Source organism: Macaca thibetana, chromosome 4 (genome assembly GCF_024542745.1).
Source record: "Macaca thibetana thibetana isolate TM-01 chromosome 4, ASM2454274v1, whole genome shotgun sequence".
In the NCBI taxonomy this organism is placed as follows: Eukaryota; Metazoa; Chordata; class Mammalia; order Primates; family Cercopithecidae; genus Macaca; species Macaca thibetana.
Window position 1 is genome coordinate 80,473,345 of NC_065581.1, and position 21,359 is coordinate 80,494,703.

The 21,359-nt window shown below is 37.2% G+C and overlaps 1 protein-coding gene across 1 annotated transcript in view; it reads right to left on the reverse strand.

The window, feature by feature from the left end:
* ME1 (malic enzyme 1) overlaps positions 1–21,359 on the reverse strand; it is a 224,001-nt gene that overhangs the window by 103,232 nt on the left and 99,410 nt on the right. Inside the window, exon 5 of the mRNA XM_050788178.1 lies at positions 19,935–20,096. Within this exon, the coding sequence (XP_050644135.1) occupies positions 19,935–20,096 (162 nt within the window). The remainder of the gene's footprint in view (positions 1–19,934; positions 20,097–21,359) is intronic.

A 21,359-nucleotide genomic window follows, 5' to 3' on the forward strand; every position in this document is an offset into this window, starting at 1 on the left:
AGTTAAAAATGAAACAAAATATACAACTCTATTTATAATACCAGCCCAAAATGCAAAATTCATAGGGACATATTTAAGAAAATACGTGTAAGACCTGCACACTGGAAAATACAAAATATTGCGGAAAGAAACTAAAAAAGACTTAAATTGGGAATAACCTGCAAAAATAAGTAAATAAATAAATAAGACCAAAGTGACACCTTCAGTAACCTAGAATAGAGAAAATTGAAATAATGAATTTGTGAATCTGGCTAATGATATTTCCAGGCAGAATGCTGACTTGGTTTCTTGTGGCTATATAATAAGGTCTAAAACAGAGAAGAGCTAGAGAAGAAAATGTTCAGTTTGTGAGCAAAACTGAAGGAATATAGGACACAGGATTTGCTGGTAAAAGATATGCATAGTAAAATAAGGTCTTCAAAGATCAAATTAAGTATGTGGTTTTAATAACTTTTTCAGAAATCTCTGAATGATTTAAAGTGAAGACTAATAGATCACCTTAACTAGACAAAAGGAACTGGTCGAACAACATTCTGACATGCCAGCCAATATAGGAAGGAGCCTATTTTGAAAAGAATTGCGAATGGAGCCTCTGTCACATTGAGTAGACTATATCTGATACAGAGACGGCCTAAAGAGTTTTTAAGGGCATGGTACTATCTTGGATTATTAAGATTGAGACACTTCAAAATGAAAATTAATTATCTGGGTCCTCAATTTTCTGTAGTCAGTAAGCAGACTGAGAAAGTTATTCAGCTGCTAATACAGATCATTTCTTATGAAAGAGGAAGGATATCTCAGAGGACAGAGCCAAGAACCCAGAGGGCAAAACCAAAAGCCTAAAAAAGAACCATGAACTACAGAAGCACCCTGAGGAAATTGAATGGGCCCTACTCAAAGAATATTCCCTTCTCTTCCCCATGTAGGTGGCCTGGCAACATGTGTCCCGTGAGATTTCAGAATTGCTATGTACCATTTAGAGCCATATGATTCCTACTCCTCCAGCTTTGAATGAGAATGTTGATGGTGGTTATTCTGTCCCTACCTCACCATTGTATGTTTGATGTGTGGGAACACAGAAATGAGTTCCACCAAGGAGCAAAACCCAAGAAACGTCATTTGCATCTAGACCAGATTTAGATGACAATATCTTGAACTTTGGACCTGCTGCTATTAGTGGGATGAAACTTTTGAAATCCTAGGATGGTGATGAGCACATTTTGCATGTGGAATGTGACCAATTTCTGAAGAATGAGAACCGATGTGGAGAAAGGCCCAGCTGTGCCAGGGATCCTAGCCTTCCTAGCCATTCCAGTCCAAACTGCCAGCCCACAGAATCATAAACATTAATAAAACAGTAATTGTTTTAAGCCACTGAGATGGTGATGTTAAGAAGGTTAAACCTTCGGATGTTAAGAATAATCTGAAGAGGAGTTTACTTAAAGCCAATAGAAATTATAGCCTTTCTTCACACTTGTTGTCCTGTTGTAATTAGTAATGGCACTCTCTGTCATTATATAATTGTTTTGGTTTGGCCAGTATATCCCATGTATAATGTATTGCATAAGAAGAGTTAAGGATTTCCAGCTAGCTGAAAGTTAACAAGTTATATCACATAAATGTATTTCAGATGAAATGTAAAAACTGAAACCAAGTGCTGCTATAAAGTGCAGCTGTTCCTTAAGGCATAAAAACTCTAAACAATCTACTGGCAGGCTTCTGAGCAGCTGAGGTTGAAGTGCCAATGTGCTACTAATGACTGCCAGAATTAAAATACTTTCTACACGTCTAGAATATATTTAGACTTCTAAAATGTGAATTAGAAAAATAACAAAATTGAGAAAAAAATGTTACATGTTTCTCCTTCTCTTTTCTCCCTCCTTTCCCATGTTAATGATTAAAGTATACACCATAAAGAAGTCTGACTACAATGTAGTCAATTACAAAGGCTTATGAACAAGACAGAGATTTTGAAGTAAATCAGAAAGTTAAAAAATTCTCGATTCCCGGGTAAGATGACCAAATAGGAACAGCTCCGGTCTGCAGCTCGCAGCAAGACCAATGCAGGTGGGTGATTTCTGCATTTCCAGTTGAGGTACCCAGTTCATGTCACTGGGACTGGTTAGACAGTGGGTACAGCCCACAGAGGGCAAGGAGAAGCAGGGTGGGGCATCGCCTCACCCAGGAAGCACAAGGGGTTGGGGAACTCCCTCCCCTCGCCAAGGGAAGCTGTGAGGGACCCTGCCCTGAGGGACCATGCACTCTGGCCCAGATACAACACTTTTCCCACAACCCACAGACCAGCAGATTCCCTTGGGTGCTTGCACCACAAGGGCCCGGGTTTCAAGCACAACACTGGGCGGTTATTTGGGCAGACACCAAGCTAGCTGCAGGAGTTTTATTCCATACCCCAGTGGCACCTGGAATGCCAGCGAGACAGAACTATTCACACCCCTGAAAAGGGGGCTGAAGCCAAGGAGCCAAGTGGTCTTGCTCAGCAGATTCCATCCCCATGGAGTCCAGCAAACTAAGATCCACCGTCTTGAAATTCTTGCTCCAGCACAGTAGTCTGACCCGGGACACTCGAGCTTGGTGTAGGGAGGGATGTCCATCATTACTGAGGCTTGAGTAGGCAGTTTTCCCCTCACAGTGTAAATAAAGCCACTGGGAAGTTTGGACTGGAAGCCCACTGCAGCACCACAAAGCCACTGTAGCCAAACTGCCTCTCTAGATTCCTCCTCTCTGGACAGGGCATCTCTGAAAGAAGGGCAGCAGCCCCAGTCAGGGGCTTATAGATAAAACTCCTATCTCCCTGGGACAGAACACCTGAGGAAAGGGGCAGCTGTGGGCACAGCTTCAGCAGACTTAAACATTCCTGGCTGCTGCCTCTGAAGAGAGCAGCAGATCTCCCAGCACAGCATTCGAGCTCTGCTAAGAAACAGACTGCCTCTTCAAGTGGGTCCCTGACTCTTGTGCCTCCTGACGGAGAGACACCTCCCAGCAGGGGTCAACAGACACCTCATACAGGAGAGCTCCGGCTGGCATCTGGCAGGTGCCCCTCTCAGGGGAAGCTTGCAGAGGAAGGAACAGGCAGCAATCTTTGCTGTTCTGCAGCCTCCGCTGGTGACACCAAGGCAAACAGGGACTGGAGTGGACCTCCAGCAAACTCCAGCAGACCTGCAGAAGAGGAGGTTGACTCTTAGAAGGAAAACTAACAAACAGAAAGAAAGAGCATGAACATCAACAAAAAGGATGACCATGCAAAAACTCCATCCAAAGGTCACCAACAGCCAAGACTAAAGGTAGATAAATCCATGAAGATGAGCAAAAACCAGCACAAAAAGGCTGAAAATTCAAAAAACCAGAATATCTCTTCTCCTCCAAAGGATCACAACTCCTCACCAGCAAGGGAACAAAACTGGACAGAGAATGAGTTTGACTAATTGACAAAAGTAGGCTTCAGAAGATGGGTAATAACAAACTCCTCCGAGCTAAAGGAGCATGTTCTAACTCAATGCAAGGAAGCTAAGAACTTGATAAAAGGTCAGAGGAATTGCTAACTAGAATAACCAATTTAGAGAAGAACATAAATGACCTAATGGACCTGAAAAACACAACATGAGAACTTCATGAAGCATACACAAGTATCAATAGCTGAATCAATCAAGTAGAAGAAAGGATATCAGAGATTGAAGATCAACTTAAGGAAATAAAGTGTGAAGACAAGATTAGAGAAAAAAGAATGAAAAGGAATGAACAAACCCTCCCGGAAATATGGGACTATGTGAAAAGACCAAACCGACATTTGGTTGGTGTACCTGAAAGTGACAGGGAGAATGGAACCAAGTTGGAAAACATACTTCAGGATATTATCCAGGAGAACTTCACCAACCTATCAAGACAGGTCAACATTCAAATTCAGGAAATACAGAGAACACCACAAAGATACTCCTCGACAAGAGCAACCCCAAGATGCATAATCGTCAGATCCACCATGGTTGAAATGAAGAAAAAAATTTAAGGGCAGTGAGAGAGAAAGGTCGGATTATCCACAAAGGGAAGCCCATCAGACTAACAGCGGATCTCTCTGCAGAAATCCTGTAAGCCAGAAGAGAGTGGGGGCCAATAATCAACATTCTTAAAGAAAAGAATTTTCAACCAAAATTTCATATCGAGCCAAGCTAGGCTTCATAAGTAAAGGATAAATAAAATCTTTACAGACAAGCAAATGCTGAGGGATTTTGTCACCACCAGGCCTGCCTTACAAGAGCTCCTGAAGGAAGCACTGAATATGGAAAGGAAAAACCAGTGCAGGCACTGCAAAAACAAACCAAAATGTAAAGACCATTGACATTATGAGGAAACTGCATCAACTAATGGGCAAAATAACCAGCTAGCATAATAATGACAGGATCAAATTCAAACATAACAATATTAACCTTAAATGTAAATGGGCTAAATGCCCCAATTAAAAGACACAGACTGGTAAACTGGATAGTCAATATCCATCAGTGTGCTGTATTCAGGAGACTTATCTCACATGCAAAGACACACATAGGCTCAAAATAAAGGGATGGAGGAAGATTTACCAAGCAAATGGAAAGCAAAAAAACAAAAACAAAAACAAAACCAGGGATTGCAATCCTGGTCTCCGATAAAACAGACTTTAAACCAACAAAGATCAAAAGAGACAAAGAAGGCCATTACATAATGGTAAAGGGATCAATTCAACAAGAAGAGCTAACTATCCTAAATACATGTGCACCAATACAGGAGCAACCAGATTCATAAAGCAAGTTCATAGAGACCTACAAAGAGACATAGACTCCCATAAAATAATAGTGGGAGACTTTAACACCCACTGTCAATATGAGACAGATCAACAAGACAGAAAATTAACACGGATATTTAGGACTTGAACTCAGCTCTGGACCAAGCAGACCTAATAGATATCTACAGAACTCTCCACTCCAAATCAACAGAATATACATTCTTCTCAGCACCACACGGCACTTATTCTAAAATTGACCCCACAATTAGAGGGAAAACACTCCTCAGCACATGCAAAAGAAAGGAAATCATAATAAACACTCACTCAGACCACAGTGCAATCAAATTACAACTCAGGATTAACAAACTCACTCAAAACCACACAACTACATGGAAACTGAACAACCTGTTCCTGAACGACTACTGGGTAAGTAATGAAATTAAGACAGAAATAAATAAGTTCTTTGAAACCACTGAGAGCAAAGACACAATGTACTAGAATCTCTGGGACACAGCTAAAGCCGTATTTAGAGGGAAAGTTATAGCACTAAATGCCCACAGGAGAAAGGGGGAAGATCTAAAATTGACACCTTAACATCACAATTAAAAGAACTAGAGAAGCAAGAGCAAACAAATTCAAAAGCTAGCAGAAGATGAGAAATAACTAAGATCAGAGCAGAACTGAAGGAGATAAAGACATGAAAAATCCTTAAAAAATAAATGAATCCAGGAGGTGGTTTTTTGAAAAGATTAACAAAATAGACTGCTAGCCAGACTAATAAAGAAGAAAAGAGAGAAGAATCAAATAGAAACAATAAAAAATGATAAAGGGGAGATCACCATTGATCCCACAGAAATACAAACTAACATCAGAGAATACTGCAAACACCATTACAAATAAACTACCAAATAAACTAGAATATCTAGAAGAAATGGATAAATTCCTGGACACAAACACCCTCCCAAGACTAAAGTAGGAAGAAGTTGAATCCCCGAATAGACCAATAACAGGTTCTGAAATTGAGGTAGTAATTATAATTGAGGTAGTATAACAACAACAACAACAGCCCAGGGAGACAGATTACAGCCAAATTCTACTAGGAGCTGGTACCACTCCTTCTGAAACTATTCCAAATAATAGAAAAAGAGGGGCTCCTCTCTAACTCATTTCATCAGATCAGCATTGTCCTGATACCAAAACTTGGCAGAGACACAACAAAACAAGAAAATTTCAGGCCAATATCCCTGATGAACATTGACGCAAAAATCCTCAATAAAATACTTGCAAACCGAATACAGCAGCACATCAAAAAGCTTATTCACCATGATCAAGATGGCTTCATCCCTTCATCCCTGGGATGCAAGGCTGGTTCAACATATGCAAATCAATAAATGTAATCCATCACATAAACAGAACCAATAACAAAAACCACATGATTATCTCAATAGATGCAGAAAAGGCCTTCGATAAAATTCAACACCCCTTCATGCTAAAAATGCTCAATAAACTAGATATTGATGAAACATATCTCAAAATAATAAGAGCTATTTATGCCAAACCAGTGGACAATATCCTACTGAATGGACAAAAGCTGGACGCATTCCCTTTCAAAACTGGCACAAGACCAAAATGCCCTCTCTTACCACTCCCATTCAACACAGTATTGGAAGGTCTGGCCAGGGCAATCAGGCAAGAGAAAGAAATAAAAGGTATTCAAATAGGAAAAGAGGAAGTCAAATTGTCTCTCTTTGCAGATGACATGATAAAACCCATTGTCTCAGCACAAAAACTCATTAAGTTGATAAGCAACTTCAGCAAAATCTCAGGATACAAAATCAATATGTAAAAATCACAAGCCTTCCTATACACCAATAATAGGCAAATAAAGAGTCAAATCATGAGTGAACTCTCATTCACAATTGCTACCAAGAGAATCAAATACCTAGGAATACAGCTAACAAGGGATGTGAAGAACCTCTTCAAGAACTACAAACCACTGCTTAGGGAAGTAAGAGAGGACACAAACAAATGGAAGAACATTCCATGCTCATGGATAGGAAGAATCAATATTGTGAAAATCACCATAGTGCCCAAAGTAATTTATAGATTCAATGTCATTCCCATCAAACTACCATTGACCTCCTTCATCGAATTAGAAAAAAACTACTTTAAATTTCATATGGAACCAAAAAAGAGCCCATATAGCCCAGACAATCCTAAGCAAAACAAAACAAAACAAAAAACTGGAGGCAACAAGCTACCTGACTTCAAATTATACTACAAGGCTTCAGTAACCAAAACAGCATGGTATTGGTACCAAAACAGATATATAGACCAATGGAATAGAACGGAGGCCTCAGAAATAACACAACACATCTACAGCTATATGACAAATCTGACAAAAACAAGCAATGGGGAAAGGATTCCCTATTTAATAAATGGTGTTGGGAAAACTGGCTAGCCATATGCAGAAAACTGAAACTGGACCCTTTTCCTTACAACTTATACAAAAATTAACTCAATATGGATTAAAGATTTAAACATAAGACCTAAAACCATAAAAGCCCTAGAAAAAAACCTTGGGAATACCATTTAGGCCATAGGCATGGGCAAATATTTCATGACTAAAACACCAAAAGCAATGGTAACAAAAGCAAAATTGACAAGTGGGATCTAATTAAACTAAAGAGCTTCTGCACAGCAAAAGAAACTAGCATCTGAGTGAACAGGCAACCTACAGAATGGGAGAAATTTTTGCAATCTGTCCATCTGGCAAAGGAATAATATCCAGAATCTACAAGGAACTTAAATTTACAAGAAAAAAAAAAAAACCAAAACACTCCATCAGAAAGTTGGCAAAGGATATGAACAGACATTTTCAAAAGAAGGCACGTATGTGGGCAAAAAACATAAAAAAAAAGCTCATCATAACTGTTCATTAGAGAAATGCCAATCAAAACCACAATGAGATATCATCTCATGCCAGTAAGAATGGCAATTGTTAAAAAGTCAGGAAACAACAGATGCTGTTGAGGACATGGAGAAATAGAAATGTTTTTACACTGTTGGTGGGAGTGTAAATTAGTTCAACCACTGTGGAAGACAGTGTGGTGACTCCTCAAGGATCTAGAAACAGAAAAATCATTTGACCCAGCAATCCCATTACTGGGTATATACCCAAAGGATTATAAATCATTCTACGATAAAGACACATGCATACATATGTTTATTGCAGCACTGTTCACAATAGCAAAGACTTGGAACCAATCCAAAGGCCCATCAATGTTAGACTGGATAAAGAAAATGTGGCGCATATACACCATGGAGTACTATGTAGCCATAAAAAATAATGAGTTCACATCCTTTGCAGGGACTTGGATGAAGCTGGAAACCATCTTTCTCAGAAAACTAACACAGGAACAGAAAACCAAACACCGCATGTTCTCACTCATAAGTGGGAGTTGAACAATGAGAACACATGGACACAGGGAGGGGAACATCACACAGCGGGGCCTGTCAGGGGGTGGAAGGCAAGGGGAGGGATAGCATTAGGAAATACCTAACATGGATGACAGGTTGATGGGTATAACAAACCACCATGGCACGTGTATACCTATGTAACAAACCTGCATGTTCTGCACATGTATCCCAGAACTCGAAGTATAAAAAAAAATTCTTCCAATCATAATAACGTCCCTGTCAAAAATTAAGTTTTTTTAATTTCATAATTTTAATTAAGATAATTAAGGCTTGAATAATGAGTGCATTCTCAAAGATTTGACTGACAAAAAAATTAGTATCTACAAAAAGCAATTTAGCAACATTATTCCATTTTGATAATTGTTCCACAGACAAAGTAGACTGGTACAGAAGTGATATTAATTTACTGGATTAAAAACTTCTTATTGTCAGGAGCAAACACTCAATAGATCACTGTTAGAGAATAAACACTTGGTATTAAGCAAGCACTTAAAAAAGGGTGGAACTTCTTTAGCACGAGGTGTTACATTAAATGCATGTGGTGCCACTGAAGACTTATGAAAATTTACAAGCCTGAGAAAAGGAAAAAGATTGGGGAAAAAGTAAGGAACAAGACACATGGAAATATAAGAGAGCTCAAAAAAGGAGATAAGGAGGGTATATGTTGGTAATTATACTAATTATCTTACTGTTAACATTATCTCAATTCTGGACCCTTCAGAGTTTATAACTGAAGCATCCATTTATTTGAAGTTAATAGTAATCACTATCAAATCCTGGGCCCAAGTGATTCTCCCACCTCAGCCTCCCAAAGTGTTGGGATTACAAGTGTGAGTCACTGAGCCTAGTCTCCTCTCAAAGTGTTGGGATTACAGATGTGAGTCACTGAGCCTAGTCTAATATTCTCTTACCGACCTGAAAGTATTCTTTAAATATTAAGAACATTATACACCTTTATCTTCTATACGAATGTAACTATTCCTCATTTTAGCATTTATTTTTAAACTTTATTTATAATCTACAGAAAATTATTTTCTTTGTTACCATTTCTCCTCTTTTGTTACAGATTCTATAAAGATATACACGTTTTGCTATTTTGTTGGCTCCTGTTATCAACAAGAATAAGCAAAGTAACCATCACATTCAGGTGAGTCTAAAACCAGTACCACTAAAATGTCAGCATGCATATGAGCTGGCATGACTGTTAAAAAGTGCTAGAAATAAAAATGATTAAAATTTAGTTGTGATTCAGTATGTCTGGAGTGTGGTGCAAAATTCTGCATTCTTAACACATGCCCCTGATAATTCTGAAGTGGTGAGGAACTGGTATTGTTAAGTTATTTCGAACTTGTATTACTAAGTTAAAATAAAACCATTCTACTTCCTACTAGGTTTCTGTCTCATTCAAATAAATTTTCTGTTTTGTTCTATACAATCAGTATTTCTAAAATTTACCTCAAAATTTCAAGGAGTTCCTGCTAGTTATAGTGTGTATAAAATTAAACTACAGAAAGACTCCATTCTCTTTCCCAAGGCACTAGTGTAGTGTCTCAGGAAATAGATAAATAAATTCTTGATAAAACTTATTATGATCTTCTAATTTAGAGAGGATAGGGCAAAATGAGACCACAAAGAGCAAGCAAATGAAACTCCAAACCAAAATTCTGGGAGTTGAGAATTTTCTTCTCTCCCCTGGCTTTACTAATGATGGTAATGAACTGGTATTCATTCCAATACAGGACCACTTGTCCGAAGTGGCAAGCAATATAAAAGGATAAAGGGTAGAAGTGAAGGCGGGCTGAAGGACAGATGATGATACTATAGTTGGTACCACGTGATAAGCAAAATAATGACTCCCCTCCCTACCCCAAAAATGCCCACGCTCTAATCCCTGAGAACTGTGAATATGTTATCTTATGTGCTAAAAGAGACTTTACAGATGTGACTAAGGGTGAGTCCTTAAAAGTGAAAACTTTTCCTGGCTGAAGTCAGAGAAAGAGATGTAAGATGGAAGCAGGCCAGAGAAATGCTGCTATATTGCTGGCTTTGAAAATGAATAAAGGGGGCCATGAACCAAGGAATGCAGGCAATCTAGGAGCCGGAAATGGCCAAGAAATGGAATATGGCCATACTGACACCTTTCGTAACTTTAACCTTTTGAGACTGTGTTGGCCTTGTGACCTACACATCTATAGGGAAAATGCATTTATGTTGTTTTAAGTCACTAAGTTTGTAAAAATTTGTTACAGCTGCAATAGAAAACAAACACAGGCCACACTTTAGTGTCAACATCAGATTCTGTAGACAGGCTGGAAGATACACAAAGTCTATAAGGGTTTTCCTTCATTCAGTTTCTTTCCAACATAGCCGGTTCATGTCAAAGATGAAGACTACTTTCTGGAACACGCAGGAGAACTGTCAAAATGGGAAAGATCTCTCTTCAACTTTGCCAGTTCAAGTTCCAATAAGGATTCTATATTAGGGTACACTGTACACATCAATCAGAGGCCAGACTAACCATAAAACTAGACACAGAAAAGCTGAGACCTGGAGCAATGGTTTAATAAGGAAAGAATAACTATGCAGAAATGACATTCTCCTACTCGTTCTGCCCATGACCTCTTGAGGACTGACCATGTGCTATGGGTTGAATAGTGTTGCCCCCAAATTCATATGTTGAATCCCTAACCCCAGTACCTCAGAATGTGATGTATTTGGAGACAGAGTATTTAAAGGGGTAATTAAATTAAATGAGGTCATTAGAGTGGGTCCTAATCCAATATGACTGGTCCTTTTAAGAAGAGAAAATTGGCCAGGTGCGGAGGCTCACGTCTGTAATCCCAGCACAGCACTTTGCGAGGTCGAGGCAGGTGGATCATGAGGTTCGGAGTTTAAGACCAGCCTGGCCAAGATGGTGAAACCCCATCTCTACTAAAAATACAAAAATTAGTCGGGCGTGTTGGCGGGTGCCTGTAATCCCAGCTACTTGGGAGGCTGAGGCAGAGAATTACTTGAACCTGGGAGGCGGAGGTTGCAGTGAGCCAAGATCATGCCACTGCACTCCAGCCTGGGCAACAGATGAGACTCCATCTCAAATACAAAAAAAAAATAGAGAAAATTAGGATACAGACATACACGGAAGAAAAACTATATTAAGACACCAGAGGAAGATGGACATCTGTAAGTCAAGGACACAAACCACAGAAGAAACCAATCCTACGAACACCTTGATCTTGGACTTCCAGCCCCCAGAACTGTGAGAAAATAAATTTCTGTCAGTTAAGCCACCTAGTCTATGGCACTATGTTACAATAACCCTAAAAAACGAATATACCATATAACACATGAAAAGGTTCTTTAAGACACAATAATGTCCAAAGAAGCGTGAAGGGAACACAAGGAACATCTACTCAAATTATTTTTAGTCAAATAGCAAGCCTCAATATTAGTCATATACAAGAAAAAATAGACATATAATCAACATAATTTCTATGGAAATATTTGGCAACAGCAAAAAAAAAAAAAAAAAGAGAGAAGGAATCAAACATTATATGCTCTAAAGAAAATTTACCTCAGGTAATAAGTAAATTTTATATAGTAACTGCTTCACAATTAAAGAAAATGTGGACTGTGAAATAAATAGATGAAAGATGAGATGAAAATATAAACATAAACACCCTACCTAATTTAATACTTAGTATTATTAACTTAAAGAATAAGAGTATTTTCGATCTTAACAAAATCAAAATGGCCATTATTTTAAAATCAAAAAAACAATAGATGTTGGCACCATGTGGTGAAAAGGGAAAACTTATACATTGTTATTGGGAATGTAAATTAGAACATCATCTATGGAAAACAATATGGATATTTCTCAAAGAACAAAAAGTAGATCTATTATTCAATCCAGCAATTCCACTACCAGGTATCTACCCAAAGGAAAAGAAACCATTATATCAAAAAGACACCTGCACACGTGTGTTTATCACAGCACAATCTACAATTGTGAAGATATGAAATCAACCTCAAGTGCCCATCAACCAATGAGTGGATAAAGAAAGTTTTCACATATATATCATAGTATACCACTCAGCCATAAGAAAGGATAAAACAATGTCCTTTGCAGCAACTTGGATGAAACTGGAGGCTATTAACCTAAATGAAATAACTCAGCAATGGAAAAGCAAATACCACATATTCTCACTTATAAATGGAAGCTTAGCTATGGGTACATAGGAGCATACAAAGCAGTATAATGGACACTGGAGACTCAGATGGGAGGAGGGTAGGAGGTGGGTAAAGAATAAAAAATTATCTATTGGGTACAATGTTTTTCAGGTGACGGGTACACTAAAAGCTCAGAGTTCACCACTATATAATTCATCCGTGTAACCAAAAACCACTTGTACCCTTAAAGCTATTAAAATAAAAAAATAAAAATAAAAGAATAACAATATTTTTTAGCCAAGTACTTCTGTGTACTTCTGTTTTGGTGTCTTAGTTCCTCAAATTTCCTTTAGTTGAAGCTGCAGAAGCTTAAAAGCAGTCAGGCAAGTGTATCTTTATGGCAAGTGAAGAGTGTCTTATTAACTGGCAGCTAATTCCGTTTCTATTTTCATTACTATCCAGTACACGTAGATATGATAAAAGAGGAAAACAGTTATAATTTGTATTAAAAGGGGATTTACTTTTATTAAAATTTGCTAGGTTATTCTGGATAAGAAACTAAGTGTTATTATCAAGTAGTTTCTATATTTTTATTATGAAGTGTAAAACTATGCAGAGATTCAAAAAAGCAATTAAGATTAAAAAGTATTACTACAGGAACATTTTGACTAAAATCAGTTTTCCACATGTGAAACTGTCACTACATAAAAACACCATTACATTTTAAACGAACTCATAGACTCAGTCATAATTAAGTTTTCCTTCTGTCTTCTCAGTAAAGCAGCAGTGAAAGAATAAATACAAAAAACAAAATGTCAGAATGAATAAAATGAGAACATTATGAGTGGCAACTCAGTTGATTCCAAATATTTTTCTATTCTTCACCACACATTATGAGTTAAAGACAATAAAAATTTAGATTAGGATGTTTTACAGGCTACAATATTTCTAACATATCTTCACTCCAAGAGCTCAAACAGAAAGTTATGTGTTGGAGTATTTCTATCTATTTTAAGCAACGGAAAAGTTAATCCAGAATCTTACACAGCTTCTATTTTTACCCTGAAAAGTACTGTATTGCTAATGGAATACAGTTGATATGTGTAGCTCAAAAGTTAATAAAATTAAGGGCAAACTGAGTCAAAGATGAAAACATATTTTGCTTAATAAATGCAGCATACCTTGATCAGTTTTTGGAAAAAAAAATACTTGCCCCAAAATTAATTCTTCTGATTAACCAAATAATATGTAACTATTTCTTTGCTTAAAAATGTCAAATACCATATAACATTAGCAGAATAGCAGAATAGAATATTGTTGCTATTGTGAATGAGTTAATTTTTAACTGGTTATTACAAGTACATAGAAAAGCTATTGTTTTCAATATTTGTTTTAAAGCAGCCACTTTACTGAGTGCTATAATTTGACCACAATATTTTTTAGTTGGTTTTCTTGGGTTTCAGTAATAAACATATTCCCTATAAATAATGATAATTTTGTTTTTTCCTGTCAGTTATATCCCCTTTGTTTTACTGTCTTATTACACAGGCTAGAATTTTCTGAATGATAAAAAAGAGAACAGCCGTGATAACAGGTGTCCTGTCTTTTAAAATAATGCCTCTAATATATCACCATTAATTATGATGTAGCTAATGGTTTGAATAGATTTCAAACATTATTTCAACATTAAAATATTCTGCAAGATCTTACTTGCCAATATTTTATAAAGAACTTTTGCTTCTACATCTATATTAATGTGAGGTAACATTTACTAAGTGCTCACAAAATGCCAGTCACAATTTTAAGCATTCTAAATGTATTAAACCATGACAGCTCTATGAGGTAATTACTCATTTTACATGAGCCAAACACAGAAACACCACTAGTAAGTGGTGAAACTGGGAACAAGGGTAAATATGAGACTGACTTAGCAATTTCTTATTTATGTGCTAATTTTTTTTTACCAGGTTTGGATATCAAGGTTATGCTCTTTTTAAAAACTGAAATGTTAAGCTGTCAATTGTAATACGCTCTGGGACAGTTTATATAGCATAGGAACTATATTTCCTTAAAAGCTTGATGATCAAATCCTTAATCTTATCTGAGCTTAAAACTTAATTCTGCTTAACAATAAAATTTACATCTGTTTTCCTTTTTGTCTATTTGTCTCTTATACTTTTATTTATTCTGTGGATGGACTCTGGTGACAGTTTACAAGCATTCAACCAGTTTAAATAGGGCCTAATCCTTTTATCTAGTAGCTTAGCGACCATAACTGAGAGTCACCGGGTGAAGACTGGCCATTGCAGAAAGACTAACCATGTGATCTGGGGTAGGGCCTTTGCGTCATATAGTATAGGCCAACCTGGAGGCTGAGTTCAACCACCTGGACAATCAATCAATCAATCATGACTAGGTAATGGAGCCCCAATAAAACTCTGAACAGTGGGACACATGTTGATATTTCATATCTGTACTGGGAGGGTAACATGTCCTGATTTTACAGGAAAGTGGACGCTTCCCATTTGGGACTCTTCTAGACTCTTCCCTATACATCTCTTCTTTTGTGTGATTTTAATGTGTTATCTTTCACCCATAATACACTGTAACTGTGAGTACAATAGCTTTCAGTGAGTTTTTTGAGTCTTAGCAAATTATCAAGCCTGAAGTTGGTTTTGGGAAGCTCTTGAACTTGCAGTTGATGGCAGAAATGAGGGCAATCTTGAAGAGTATGTATACCTGTAAATTTTGTAGTTTAACTAACTCTGGGTAGAGCTAAACTATCTTTTATAAAGGGAACAAATAATTTACTCTCCTTTTAGAATAAGAACTCTAGTTGATCATTTGCTAGTATACATTTTTACAATTAGATTCCCAAAATATGATTTATTTAAAAGGACAAGATGCAAGAAAATAACAGTAATACAGAGTTTAAGAGTAAGAATGAGGCTGGAGAATAGGGTCTGGAGGCAGGGAACCTAAGGCCGTTTTGCACTGACTTCCTAGAACTAAATTGAAAGGAAAACCCTAACTTTCTATGCCTAAGTAACAAAATGACCAGAGGCTACTCCCTTTGCAAACCCCTACCTTTTCTGCTGGCAGATGAGAAATTCAAAGTACCTCTGATTGGTTGGTTTTTGCAACTAATCAGACACTTGCACAGGAGCGTAACTTTGTAACTTCACTTCAGCCTCTGATCGGTTGCTGTCCACAACCAATCAAACTGACTGTGGGCCAAGCCTTCATTTGCATACAAACGCAGTTTTGTAACTTTACTTTATCCTCCCATTGGTTGCTTTCCACAACCAATCAGATGTTTGCTAGGAATGTGACATTTGTAACTTCACTTCAGTCTCTGATTGGTTGCTTTCTGCAACCAATCAGACTGATTGCAGGCCACCACTTCATTTAAATGGGGTGAACACCAATTGGCCGATGGGAAACCTCTAGGGGGTATTCGGACCTGAGAAGATTCTGTATCCAGGTCCTTGAGCGGCTGCTCAGGCCCATTCCCACTCTGTGGAGTATGCTTTCATTTTCAATAAATCTCTGCTTTTCTTGCTTCATTCTTTCCTTGCTTTGTATGTTTAGTCCAATTCTTTATTCACCGATAACAAGAGTATATAATAATTGTCAGAGAATTGGTTTGCTAAACGCCTTCAAATGCCTTTACCAAAGAAAGCAATTAATACATACTGAAACTAGTTACATGTGTATCTCCTCTTCTAGATTCAGAGCATCCTGCTGGCAAAATCTTACATTTTTTACGCCAATATTATCTAGGTTTTGCTTAGGCTTTGATGGATAGCAGATATTCAATACTTTTTAAAAATTTGTTTATTGATACATAAATTTGTATATTTTTATGGAGTACATGTGATACTTTGTTACATGCATGGAATGTGTAATGATCAAGTCAGGATATTCAGGGAGTCCATCATCTTGAGTATTATTTCTTTTCTTTTTTTTTTTTTTTTTTTTTCTTTTTGTGAGACAGAGTTTTGCTCTTGTTGCCCAGGCTGGAGTGCAATGGCATGATCTCAGCTCACTGCAACCTCTGCCACTGGGTTCAAGCAGTTCTACTGCCTCAGCCTCCCAAGTTGGTGGGATTACAGGCATGTACCACCATGCCCAGCTAATTTTGTATTTTTAGTAGAGACAGGTTTTCTCTATATTGCTCAGGCTGGTCTCAAACTCCCAACCTCAGGTGATCCTCCCGCCTCGGCCTGCCAAAGTTCTGGGATTACAGGTATGAGCCACTGCGCCCAGCCACCTTGAGTATCATTTCAATGTGTTGATAGCATTTCAAGTCCTCTCTTCTAGCTATTTTGAAATATACAATACAGTGTTGGTAAATGTAGTCACCCTACTCTACTATCAAACATTAGAACTTACTTCTTCAATTGACATATTTGTACCCATTAACCAACCTCTCTTCATCCTCCCACTCCCTACCCTGACATACACACACCCTTCCCAGTCTTTGGCAACTATCGTTCTTCTCTTTACCTCCATGAGATCAACTTTTTTAGCTCGGGTGTGAGAACATGGGATATTTGTCTTTCTGTGCCTGGTTTATTTCACTTAACATAATGAGTAGGTACTCAATATTGGTATAATACCAAATGCAATTTGAGGGGTGTCAGAAAGGTCTCTCAAAGACCTCTGTCACTCTCAAAGTGACAAAGGTATTCTCCGGTGACCTGTCAAAGAGTTAAAGGTTCACCATTCACTTAATTTTCTTCCCTCAATATTCCTGAAAGTCCAATGGCAGTAAGCAAAATCTCTAGAAATAATACACAGCATTTTAACAGTAGATTCATTTAGATAATCAGATTATTTTCTAATTATCAGCTTAAAAATTCTGAAATGTAGTATGAACCAGACATGTCTTAATTAAAAAAAAAAAAAAAGAGAAAAAGCTAGATCTACAGTTGGGTAAACTAAGAAATTTCGTGAAGGATAGGTGGATGACTTCTTCAGGCTGAGGAAGTAAGATACTGGATAGAAATGTAATAACATAAAAACAATGAATACCAAAAGAGGAAAGAAACATACACTAAACAGAGATAATGTGGAAAACTGAAGACAACCATCAATTTGGCAATTTTAAGACCTACTTTCATGAAATCAATTCTTTAATATAAAACAATCTCGCTCATGAAATTAATTCTTTCATATAATACAATCAATGCAAGAGTCCTAGTGTTACAGTTTCACTAGTGCACAGCCTTTTATAATGTCCACATTATACAAACAAACTCAATAAATGGCACAGGGTTAAAACTGTTTAAAACTTCACTGTTATCCCAGTGAAGTAGGAGGATTATTTGAGACCAGGAGTTCAAAACCAGTCTGGGCAACTTACATAGCAAGAACCCGTCTTAAAAAACAAAACAAAAAACAAAACAAAACAAAAAACAGTTAAAAAAATTAGCTGGGTGTGCTGGTGCACACCTGAAATCTAAGCTACTTGAAAGGCTGAGGCAGGAAGACCACTTGGGCTCAGGAGTTTAAGGCTGCAATGAGCTATGATATTGCCACTGCATTACAGCCTGGGTGGCAGTGCGACATCCTATCTCTTACAAAAAAAAAAAAAAAAAGAAAAAAAAAAGAAAGCCAAATTCTAACATTTTTGCACGTCTGTTTTGTCATTATATATTCCTCTTCATTTCTCCACAGAATTTGTAAGATGTATTACCTATTTTTGTGATTTTTAAAATTTGATTTCAATATAAACAAAAAATTACCCAGTTGTGGTGGCATGTACCTGTAGTCCTAGCTACTTGGGAGGCTGAGGTGGCAGAATCACCCGAGCATGGGAGATTGATGCTGCAGTGAACCATGATCATGATAGTGCACTCTAGCCTAGGCAACGGCAGTGAGATCCTGTCTTAAAGAAAATAAAAACAAATAGGTCGGGTGCAGTGGCTCACGCCTGTAATCCCAGCACTTTGGGAGGGTGAGGTGGATGGATCAGGAGGTCGGGAGATCGAGACCATCCTGGCTAACACGGTGAAACCCCCTCTCTACTAAAAATAGAAAAAATTAGCCAAGAATGGTGGCACGTGCGTGTAGTCCCAGCTACTTGGGAGGCTGAGGCAGGAGAATCGCTTGAACCTGGGAGGCGGAGGTTGCAGTAAGTGGAGATCATGCCACTGCACTCCAGCCTGGGTGACAGAGTGAGACTCCTTCTTAAAAAACAAAAAACAAACAAAAAAAAAAATCAAAAATAAGAAATTAACTATTTTATGTCAATGCAACTTATCACAGAACAATTTTTAAAATATATTTTTAAAATAAAGTAGAAATATATTTATTTTATTTTAATTTAAATTTTTTAGAGCAGGCTCTCACTCTGTAGCCCAGGCTGTAGTCCAATTGCATGATCATGGCTCACTGCATCCTGAACCTCCTGAGTTCAAGCAATCCTCCTACCTTCCAGCCTCCTGAGTAGCTAGGACTGTAGGTACACACCACCTCTCCTGGCTTAAAGACGAAATGTTAATGTTCAATGTATACACACAATTTTAGGACAATTGTTTAAAGAGGTCAAGAAGCCAGCTTTGATAATTTCTAAGCCATTTCTATTGGTATCAGAAAAGAAAATGCCAGATGAGCAATGTATTTTTTATCAAAATGTATCCTTTGATAAAGGTTAAGTGAGCATTCATGCACAGATCAAGTTAAATATTATAACTTTTTATGTGTATGTTAAAAAACATAACTGTTTAAGTCACTATTGTAAATATATTTTTGTTCATGCAAAAATATATTTCACATTACTTACAGATCAAAAGTTTTAACTTCAATTGTTTTAGAAGGAGACAAAGAAAATAAACATAATGCATGTACGTATTTGTGTTATGGTCTTATTTGATGATATATCTGCTTGGGACCTAGGTCTGAAATTTGTAAATAACTTTTTAAATGTTCATCCTTAACTGACTATTATCTTTCATTTCTATTTCAGAGAATTCTACATTTAACTTCTAGTATCTAGTTAGCTAACTAATCCTAAATATTAGCAGTAAAGGATGAGCAAAAAAGTAGTACTTAACATATGACTTTAAGATTCTAAAATATAAAGTCATGAATGAGAAAAGTTAAACTCCAAATGATCTACTTTAGGTTCAATATAGTTTTTAAAACAAGAATATTTCAGACTGATTAATTTAATAAATCCCATGGGATTAGTTCCTATATAATAAAAAAATAATAATTTTTAAAACTCTTGTCTTAAAACATATACTCTATAGAATAACGGTGAAAATACATATCAAAGCAACATAAGGCACTAGGGAAGCAGATAAAAGATTAATCACGTTATAAAGATGGGAAAAGGAGAACAGGAAAAGTAATTTTTTTAATAATACTAAAGGGAGATTTGGAGAGAGAGAGAGAGAACCACACAAAAAAGAATGAATTTTATGAAGTTCCTGGAATAAGTTCAAAATGCAAGGATTTATGCCATTTTTAAAGGTACATAGCTGCCTTATAGACGTAAATAAATTACCTCATTTTCGGTTCCCACATCCAGAATGACAGGCAGACATTTTTGAGGATTCATCCCTCCGCAAGCTGTATATAGAGCCAATTTACCCACAGGGATGCCCATGCCATTACAGCCAAGGTCTCCCAAGCCAAGAATACGCTCTCCATCAGTCACCACAATGGCCTAGAAGAAAAAGAAAAATTACCTATTAACAGGTTTTCACAAATCCTGAGACACAATTTCTGACTCTACTTCTGAAGTAACTACTAGTGAAATATTAAGCTGTTAAAAAAACATAAATTGAATATATATGAAAAAGATTTTATAAATTGTAATTGTGGAAGAATAAGGTGAAGAAATGAACTTGATTTATAAATATGCTTAATTAGGTTATTGAAAAAAGAAGGGCATGTGTGCACATAAAGACTCAAACATACCAAATAACTTAAGTTTTCAATCAAGAGGAGCAAGTAGGTAAAGCATAAGGAAATAAGAGCTCACACCAGGAACCAAAAGAAGGTGGTTTTGCGCAAGAGTGTCCTTAGTAAATTACTGCATAGTTACTGAAGAGATTGAGGAGGTTACACCTCTGCCCTAAATGCTCTGATCTTTAGTTTATGCATCCTGGCACTATCCTCCTATTTTTACAACAATCTGACCCATTCTCCTTAACTCCTATAATCACTTGATATCTTTGAAACATGTCCAGTACAGTCTGCTACTTCTCTTACCTGAACATTTTCCACTAGATTTAATGAATTTTGTCTGCTTCCCCCCTCCCTCCCTCCCTCCTTCTTTCTTTTTCTTTTTCTTTTTTCCGAGACAGAGTCTTGCTCTGTCGCCCAGGCTGGAGAGGAGTGGCACGATCTCAGCTCACTGCAACCTCTGCCGCCCAGGTTCAGGCAATTCTCCTGTCTCAGCCTCCCGAGTAGCTGGCATTACAGGCGCTCACCACCATGCCCAGCTAATTTTTGTATTTGTAGTAGAGACAGGGTTTCACTGTGTTGGCCAGGCTGGTCTCAAACTCCTGACCTCGTGATCCACCCGTCCCAGTCTCCCAAAGTGCTGGGATTATAGGCATGTGTCACCACCGCGCCCAGCCTGCTTTGTTTATTTCTAATTAACTTGAATATTTATGAAGCATATACTTTAATCATGTGGAGATTTTAATTCGATGTAATTTGATATCATTATTGAACATCTTCGTGATCATGTCAATTATATGAATTTAAACAAAACCAATCTGATATCATTATTGAATATCTTTCTGATTCATGTCAATTATATGAATTTAAACAAAACCAATCTTATGAAACACAATTTATTAGTCTACAAACTGCTACACTCATCATATTCAGAGAAATGTGGGAAAATGTCAGTTATTTGGCTTTGGGTGAATTTTAAGCTTCTGTTTCTTATTGGTAAATTGGGAGTAATAAATGTACT